The sequence below is a fragment of the Protobothrops mucrosquamatus genome, unplaced genomic scaffold, assembly GCF_001527695.2.
Source record: "Protobothrops mucrosquamatus isolate PMUCROS unplaced genomic scaffold, P.Mucros_1.0 scaffold9064, whole genome shotgun sequence".
Taxonomy (NCBI): Eukaryota; Metazoa; Chordata; class Lepidosauria; order Squamata; family Viperidae; genus Protobothrops; species Protobothrops mucrosquamatus.
In genome coordinates, this window is record NW_015394856.1 from 14,347 (window position 1) to 23,937 (window position 9,591).

General features: G+C 48.6%; 1 protein-coding gene across 1 annotated transcript in view; it reads right to left on the minus strand.

The window, feature by feature from the left end:
- The window catches only part of LOC107300907 (transducin-like enhancer protein 2), a gene marked incomplete at its 5' end in the record, with an annotated part of 15,893 nt that extends 6,870 nt beyond the window's left edge, over window positions 1-9,023 (minus strand). The window contains 5 exons of the mRNA XM_015830191.1: window positions 8-200; window positions 1,090-1,166; window positions 4,150-4,304; window positions 6,215-6,338; window positions 8,883-9,023. Coding sequence (XP_015685677.1) covers window positions 8-200; window positions 1,090-1,166; window positions 4,150-4,304; window positions 6,215-6,338; window positions 8,883-9,023 — 690 coding nt within the window. The remainder of the gene's footprint in view (window positions 1-7; window positions 201-1,089; window positions 1,167-4,149; window positions 4,305-6,214; window positions 6,339-8,882) is intronic.
- Between the last annotated feature and the right edge of the window lie 568 nt (window positions 9,024-9,591).

Here is a 9,591-nt window from a genome sequence, read left to right on the forward strand (position 1 = left end):
CCCAGACCTTGACGCAGCCTTTGCCCCCCGTGTAGACGTGCTGGGTGGAGTGGCTGATGGTGACGGCGCAGACCACCTCGCCGTGGGAGAGCGTGTGCAGCTGGCGGGCGTGGCGCGGGATCCCGGAGCCGATCAGGGCGTCGGGCGGGAAGGGCACCGGCTGCATCTGCCCGTCCGCGCTTACGTGGAAGGAGTAGGCCCTAGGACAGTGAGGGCGAACCTTTTAGAGCCCGAGTGCCCAAACTGCAACCCAAAACCCACTTATTTATTGCCAGGTGCCAGGTGGGCGTGGCCCAGTGGGTGGGCGTGGCTATGGTGGTCATGGCAGATGGTGGGTGTGGCCAAGGTGGGCGTGGTCACCTCGATGTTGGTCGTGGGGGCCAGGCAGGGTTGGGGGAGATCCAGGGGGTCTCTGGCAGGTGGGGTGGTGGGCAGGAGGCTCGTCCTGCGGGGTGAGGTGAGGCAGGGCGGAGGTGCCATTGTCGCAGGGCAAGGTGAGGCAGGGGCCAGGGCAGCTGCTGCCTGACACCATCGGCCTCTGCACACAGAGGCCAGCAAGCGTATGGGGGCCGACAGTGTCCGTCAGCAGCCACAGCCTGCTGGCCCCTCAACCGGCGCACTCTGGGGCTCCGCAGCCCGCCACCAGAAGCTCAGAGAAGTGCCCACAGAGAGGGCTCTGAGTGCCACCTCTGGCACGCGTGCCATAGGTTTGCCACCACTGCCCTAGGAGGAGCAGAGAATTAACGGCTGTTACTGCTAGTCCTCAACATACGACCACAATTGAGTCCAGAATTTATGTCGCTTAAGTCATACCTGTACTTATAATGTTTTGTTTTGTTTTGTTTTACTGATAAAAGACTTTGGAGATCGCTATCCTAAACCCCCAAAAGTCAACCAATGTTAAGTTATTATTTTAATCTTTTTGTGTCTTTTATCTTTTTGTTTTTATCGCTTGTAAATCTTCTAGAGTCGCCTCTGGGCAAGATGGACGGCATAGAAATAAATAAATACATAAAACACTGCCTGTGCTTGCAATCCACTGAGAAAAATCACAATTTCCTGTTCTCCCAACCAGGAAACCCGACTTACGGCTTGCTGCCAGAGACTGCAGGGAGGGAGGCCGAGAGAGGGGATCCCCGCAAATGTGGGTGAGATTCAAAAGCCACCTGTGGAAACCAAGGAAGAAATCAGGGATGAATTGGGACTCGTGATGAAAATGTGTTGTATCTTTGGAAGCTTTCCAGTTTAACGCTCAGTGTCATGGTTCCGACAGATGAAATTCTTCAAAAGAACTTCGAGGCATTGTTTACTGTAAAGGATCTTTTATTTGAGTAGCATAATATCGGCACTTACATAACTGAAGCCAAAAACTGAATTCCCCTCCCCTGGGCACCTAGTATCAAAGCACAATTCCCTCCTCCAATTGACAGTCATAAATGGATGGGGAGAAACAGACTCAGGCTCAACCCTTCCAAGACCGAGTGGCTGTGGTTGCCGGCGCCTCGGCATAGTCAGCTGACTCCGTCGCTGACTATAGGGGGCGAAACTTTGGCCCCCTCGGAGAGGGTGCACAGTCTGGGTGTCCTCCTGGATCCACGGCTGACACTAGAAGACCAGCTGACGGCCGTGGCCAGGGGGGCGTTCTACCGGGTACGCCTGGTTTACCAGTTGCGGCCTTTTCTGGACCGGGACGCCTTGCGCACAGTCACTCACGCTCTTGTCACCTCCCGCCTGGACTACTGCAATGCTCTCTACATGGGGCTCCCCTTGAGGAGCACCCGGAGGCTCCAGCTAGTCCAGAATGCAGCCGCGCGGGCGGTGATGGGAGTGACTTGTCGCTCCCATATAACGCCGCTGCTGCGCAAGCTGCACTGGCTGCCGGTGGCTTTCCGGGTGCGCTTCAAGGTGTTGATTATCATCTTCAAAGCGCTCCATGGCATCGGACCTGGTTATCTCCGAGACCGCCTTCTGCCTCCGATTACCTCTCATCGGCCGATACGCTCCCACAGAGTGGGTCTCCTCAGGGTGCTGTCAGCCAGACAGTGTCGGCTGGCGACCCCCAGGGGGAGAGCCTTCTCTGTTGGAGCCCCCACCCTCTGGAACGAGCTGCCCCCAGAGATCCGGGTGATTCCGAATCTCCCCTCCTTCCGCCGCGCCCTCAAGACATGGCTATTTAAGTTAGCAGGACTGGCCTAAGGGTTATTTTAATTTGGTTTTAAAAGTTTTTCGAATTTTCGGCCTTAGAATAATATTTCATTTTAATCAATTTTAAATTTTGTATTTTTGTATTCAAGTATTTGTTTTAAATGGCTGTAAGCCGCCCTGAGTCCGCAGGGAGAAGGGCGGGGTAGAAATACAAGAAATAAATAAATAAATAAATCACATTCCCCAATTAGCTTGAAGCACTGGGCTTCCTCTCCAGTTCTCCAGCCCGGCCAATTCATTATCAGCTCTGGTTACAACAACCTTGATTCTCCCACTGAGTTTAGTGTTGTTATGTCTAGCTAGACTCTCATCCACATCCCCCCTCCCAGCATCATCTAACTCTAAAAGCGAAAGGGAAAAAATGGCTACATTTCCATCTGTTGTCAATGCAAAAACATCCAATGGTAGCAGCGTTGACATTCAGTTTCGATGTTGTAGAAATGGCTAGTCTATAGACCAGTGATGATGAACCTTTTAGAGATGGAGTGCCCAAACTGCAACCCAAAACCCACTTATGCATCGTCGGATGCCGGGTGGGTGTGGCCTATTGGGTGGGTGTGGCTGGGTGGTAACAGCAGACTGGGTGGGACTAAAAAGTTCAATCAATCAATTCCAACTTTGCAAGATCTTTTTTTCCCCACGAGAAGTTGAAATTGACTGATTGATTGAACTTTTTTTTTTGCACACGGTAGCGGAGGCCTAAAGCGAAAAGGTTTTATAAAACCCAGCTGAAGGCCTAGGACTGGGGCGATGGCGCACGTGCCCACAGAGAGGGCTCTGAGTGCCGCCTCTGGCACCCGTGCCATAGGTTCGCCACCACTGCTATAGACTATGTATGGAAAAGTACAAAACTGCATACATTGACAAAGAACCAAGCCACACAATACAATGTCCCTTATTCTTCCTTAATTCATCCCCTCAGCCAATTTGAACACTTGCCAAAGCAGAAAGACAGAGACATAGATCAAATGGATTAATACATTCAAAACCATGAGGACTAGAGCCTCACGTCTTCCTTAAAAGAAGGAGCAAAGGCCTTGGTTTGATGTTTTATCTCAGTGTTTCTCAAACTTGGGCCACTTTAAGATGGGTGGATTTCAATTCCCAGAATCCCCCAGCCCGCTCTGTTAGCCATTATTCTGAGACACCTGCTACCTCCTTGCCTCTGGGTGGTAAAGTTGAAGGGAACAATAAAGATCATCAAGTCCATTCCTCCTCATGCTGAAGGGCCAGGGCAACTTTAACACTGGTGGACTTCAATTCCCAGAATTCCCCAGTCAGCACTGCTAGTCATTATTCTGAGACACCTGCTACATTCCTGCCTCGGAATTGTAAACTTGAAGGCAACAGTAAAGATCATCAAGTCCATCCCTCCTCATGCTGAAGGGGCCAGTAAAAATCATCAAGTACTCCCCATGCTGGCTGGGGAATTCTGGGAGTTGGACCATACACCTTAAAGCAGGGGTCTTCAGACGTGGCCCTTTTATGACTGGTGGACTTCAACTCCCAGAATTCCTCAGCCAGGCACACTGGCTGAGGAATTCTGGGAGTTGAAGTCCACACATCTTAAAGTTCAGGTTGAGAAACATTGCTCTAGAACAGGGGTCTTCAAACTTGGCCCTTTTATGACTTTTGTACTTCAACTCCCAGAATTCCTCAGCCAGGCACACTGGCTGAGGAATTCTGGGAGTTGAAGTCCACCAGTCATAAAAGGGCCAGGTTTGAAGACCCCTGCCTTAAAGTTTCTAAGGTTGAGAAACGCTGCTACTTTAGTACATTATTCTGAGACGCCTGCTGCCTCTGGGCTGGGGAATGGCCACTGGCCATGTTTCCTCTCACAGATTGATGATGGTCAGAAAGTTTGACCCAACTGAGCATTTCAATTTGCTCCCTTTTAAACGCCTCCCCCCACCCCCAGATTCGGAAGGCTGCCCCAAAGCTCACCAGCGGAGACCGTCCGTATCCTCCAGGGCCTGCAGAAAGATGGATGCCGACGTAGGAACTCGGTGCAGCTAATTCGCCATTGAGGCCGGCGTGAGGCATCACCCCGAAGGGTGAAGCAAAACTGCTGGTGAAAGAATTTAGCGGACTCCTCAAGGCTTAGTTGAGAGAGAGAGAGACAAAAAAAGAGGTTTGTTTTTTTCAGCCAAACAGATTACAGGTAGTCCTTGACTTACAACAGGGGTCTTCAAACTGGGCTCTTTTATGACTGGTGGACTTCAACTCCCAGAATTCCTCAGTCGGCCATTTTGAGGAAACTGCGAGCTTGGATCCAGACCAGGGGTCTTCAAACTGGGCCCTTTTATGTCTGGTGGACTTCAACTCCCAGAATTCCTCAGTCGGCCATTTTGATGAAACTGCGAGCTTGGATCCAGACCAGGGGTCTTCAAACTTGGCCCTTTTATGACTGGTGGACTTCAACTCCCAGAATTCCTCAGTCGGCCATTTTGATGAAACTGCGGGCTTCGATCCAGACTAGGGGTCTTCAAACTTGGCCCTTTTATGACTGGTGGACTTCAACTCCCAGAATTCCTCAGCCAGGCTTGGCTGAGGAATTCTGGGAGTTGAAGTCCACCAGTCATAAAAGGGCCAAGTTTGAAGACCCCTGACTTACAACTACGACTGAGCTCAACAATTCTGTTGCTAAGCGAGACAATTTGTTACGTGAGTTTTGACCCATTTTACAACCTTTCTTACCACAGGTATTAAGTGAATCACTGCTGCTGTTAAGTTGGCAACGGGGTTATAAAGTGAACCTGGCTTCTTCCCTTGACTTTGCTCGTCGGAAGGTCGCAAAAGGGGATCACGTGACCCCGGGGACACTGCGACCGTCATAAATATGAGCCAGTTGCCAACTGTCTGGATTTCGAACACATGGCCATGAGGATGCTGTAACGGTCGTAAGTGTGAAAAACGATCCTAGGTCACTTTTTCAGGGCCGTTTTAACTTTGAACGGTCACTAAACGAACTGTTGTAAGTCAAGGACTACCTGGACATTTAAGCAACTTCTGAGTGTGCCAATTGTTCTGCAGAAGTCAAAAAAGTTGCATTTTCTCACATTAAGGACCCCACTGCCAGTGGCTGGAAGCTGGAAGCATTCTGGGAAAGTGGGCGCTAGGGAGGATGGCACTGCCCAGCTCAGGGTACTGCAAATGCCAACATTGTTTAGATGATTGTTTAGATTATTTAGTAGTAACTGAGAGGGACCTCGGAGTCCTAGTGGACAATCATTTAAATATGAGCCAGCCGTGTGCTGCAGCTGCCAAAAAGGCCAACACAGTGCTAGGCTGCATGAACAGAGGGATAGAATCAAGATCACGTGAAGTGTTAATATCACTTTATAACACCTTGGTAAGGCCACACTTGGAATGCTGCATCCAGTTTTGGTCAGTTAGATGTGAAAAAGATGCTGAGACTCTAGAAAGAGGGCAGAGAAGAGCAACAAGGATGATCAGGGGACTGGAGGCTAAAACATATAAGGAACGGTTGCTGGAATTGGGTATGTCTAGTTTAATGAAGAGAAGGACGAGGGGGGACATGATAGCAGCGTTCCAGTATATCAGGGGCTGCCCCAAAGAAGAGGGAGTCAAGCTATTCTCCAAAGCACCTGGACAAGAAGCAACGGATGGAAACTAATCAAGGAGAAAAACAACCTGGAACTAAGGAGAAATTTCCTGATAATTAGAACAATTAACCAGTGGAACAGCCTGCCTCCAGAAGCGGTGAATGCTCCAACACTGGAAGTTTTAAAGAAGAGACTGGACAGCCATTTGTCTGAAATGGTATGCCTGAGCAGGGGGTTGGACTAGATGACCTCCAAGGTCCCTTCCAACATTATTATTATTATTATTATTATTATTATTATTATTATTATTATTATTATTATTATTATCATCATCATCATCATCATCATCATCATCATCATCATCATCATCATCATGGCAAACAATATAGAAATTGGCAGAAATAAGTAGAAGCAGAAACCAAGAAACCCAGTCAACGACTTACTGATAACATCGCTGGTGGACGGCTTTGCAATCTGAGGCACGTAACTCGGGCCGGCTCGGGGAGTGAGTATTTCAGAGACTGGAGACAAACTGGTTGATTTGGAAGAAGCTGGATTGGTTTCGTTCTGGAAACAAAAGATTGATTTAAGTACAGCAGCGCGGTAAAAGTTTTATCGATTTGTTAGACGGAACCTCCAGGACCTATGGTAGTCTACCTGAATGGGACAGATTGGGGAGGAATACCTTACCTTTATATCCTGATTGAATTATCTCATTGGTCACTTCTGAAAACAGGATGTGGGGATTTTGACTCCCGGAATTCCCCAGCCAGCATTTGTGGACTTGAACTCCCAGAATTCCTCAGCCAGCATTTGTGAACTTCAGCTCCCAGAATTCCCCAGTCAACATGTGGACTTCAACTCCCAGAATTCCTCAGCAAGCATGTTTTCCAAACTTGGCAAGTTGTTGAAGTGTGGATTTCAATTTTCCGCAATGCTGGCTGGGGAATTCTGGGAGTTGAAGTCCACACATGTTGACTGGAGAATTCTGGAAGCTGAAGTCCACAAATACTGACTGAGGAATTCTGGGAGTTGAAGTCCACAAATACTGACTGAGGAATTCTGGGAGTTGAAGTCCACAAATACTGACTGAGGAATTCTGGGAGTTGAAGTCCACAAATACTGACTGAGGAATTCTGGGAGTTGAAGTCCACAAATACTGGCTCAGGAATTCTGGGAGTTGAAGTCTACAAATGCTGGCTAAGAAATATTGGGAGTTGAAATCCACAAATGCTGGCTGAGGAATTCTGGGAGTTGAAGTCCATGGATGCTGGCTGGGGAACTAGCTAGCTGAACCCCGATTTTTACAGCCGTCCTGCCAGCTGCTGCAACATTGTGCTCTCTGGATAGATTAGGATCTTAAAACCAGGCTGGGAATTCTGGGAGCTGAAGTCCACAGAGTACCAGATTTGGGGGGAACATGTCTTGAAAAGAAGAAACACCCAGAGTCTACTTTCCTTTGGCTTCTATTGAACCCCAATCTATCGGTCCCACACAGTAGGGCTGGTTCTGGATTCAGGGGAAAGGTATTCCCAGTCCCAGCTTTGCCTCCTTCTCTTGGCTGGGGCTGATGGGTTAGACGGCCCAATCAACACCGCCCTATCTCCCCCACCACCTCAAGTTCTACAGCAGCCATCGATCAAATCTGCACAGTGGGGATGCGGCCTTGAGTGCGGATCTGACCCCTGTTTGTATCCATCAAGAAAGAGAAGGAAATAAGCAATCCAGGAAAGGAGAGTGGGGTTCTCCCAGGCTGCAAAATAAAAAATAAAAATAAAAAGGGGGGGGGGCAGAAAGGAACAGGGTTGCAAAATTGATCCCCACTTCTGCAATTTCTCCAGGTTTTTTCCCCCTTCCACTCCCCAAGCCAGCCCAGATGGTCTGCTAATCCATCCCTCCATTCCTCCCTCTTTCTCTCTCTTTCTCTCTCTCTCTCACACACACACATATACACACACAATAATAACACACAGGTTTCTCGGCCAGCCCCCCCCCTTCCCCCTCCCGTCCCTTCTGCACGCCTGCCCTAATAGCAATTAATTATACATTAACATCCTCCCTGGAATTCAAAGCCCTTGGTGGGCTGCTAATTAACGGAGCTACCCAGTTTTTTGAGGAGGGGGCACGGAAAGCCCAGCGCAGCCAAAGGGGGGAACGGGGAAGGGGAGGGGAGGGGAAAAAAAGGGAAAACAGGCAGAGATGAAGCCTAGCAACCGGTGTCACCAGCGCCACGGAATTGCAAAAGCATCTTCCCAGCCCAGATGTTCTGTCTGTTTGTCCATCTGTCGGGGGTCCCCCCGTCTTGCCAGCTGTCCCTTTTCATTCCTCTGCAATATTCACTTTTTTTTTTTTTTCCCAGTTTCTGGGTTTGGATTTTTGACGAGGCCGAGAATGCGGTCCTTCAAAGTCCTCTGGTTTATTCACCCAGGGAGGTGTGTGGATGGAGGTTTGAAACCGGTCTGGATGTATTTCTCCAAAGCGTGGTTTGCTTCTTAGATCTTTTTCCTTCTGGTGCAGGTGGTCCTTGACTAATGACCACAACCGAGCCCAAATCTCCCGTTGCTAAGCAAGGCCGTTGTTAAGTGAGTTTCCCCCCCATTTTACGGCCTTTTTTTGCCAAAGTTGTTGAGCAAATCGCTGCAGGGGTTAAGGGAATCATGCGATCGTTAAGTGGATCTGGCTTCCGCCATTGATTGCTTGTTGGAAGCCAGCTGGGAAGGTGACAAATGGTGATCACGTGACTTGGGGACAGTGCAACCGTCGTAAGTACATGTCAGTTGCCAAGCATCTGAATTTTGATCACGTGACCACGGGGATGCTGCAACTGCCATAATGAGCCATAAGTTACTTTTTTCAGTGCCATTGTAACTTCGAGCGATCACTAAACATATAAGGAAAGGCTGCTGGAATTGGGTATGTCTAGTCTAATGAAGAGAAGGACGAGGGGGTGACATGATAGCCGTGTTCTAGTATCTCAGGGGCTGCCCCAAAGAAGAGGGAGTCAAGCTACTCTCCAAAGCACTTAAAGGCAGGACAAGTCTCTTCTTAAAAACTTCCAGTGTACCTCTGGTGTAGACACAGCCAATGAGTTGTAACCACCCTTCTACTTACCAAATTCGGGTCCTTGCCTTTGACAGGTGTGGTGCTGCGACTGGATGCCAGCGAGGCTGGACTGTTCGTAAAGCCCCTTTGGCTGGGCAGGAGTTGGGCAGCCGAGGCGCACAGCGGGCTCCCATGCTCAGAAGGAGGGTCCTGGAAGAGGAAGAAGAAAAAAAAGATTTAATTCCTTCAATTTTGTCCAGATATTGGGCATAATAGGGAAACACTGCAAAAAATAGAAGTAGAGATTTAAAAACAAAAGATTGGATTGAGCCACTGTAGAATGACAAGCCGACAAAGACACCTAACCTCATACAGATAGTCCTTGAGTTACATCCATTTGTTTAGTAACCGTTCAAAGTTAAAACGGCGCTGAAAAAAGTGAAGACCGTTTTGCACACTTACGACCGTTTGCAGCATCACGTGATCAAAATTCAGCTGCTTAGCAACTGACTCAGATTTATGACGGTTGCAGTGTCCCGGGATTATGCAATCACCTTCAGACGAGCAAAATCAATGAGAAAGGCAGATTCCCTTAGCAACCGTGTAGCTAACTTAACAATTAGAGCAATTCACATAACGACTGCGGCAAGAAAGATCATAAAATGGGGCAATACTCACTTAATGACTGTCTTGCTTAGCAACGGAAATTTTAGGCTCAGTTGTGGTCATAAGTTGAGGATACTTACAGTATTTTATTTTTTTTAATTGTGTCCTATTC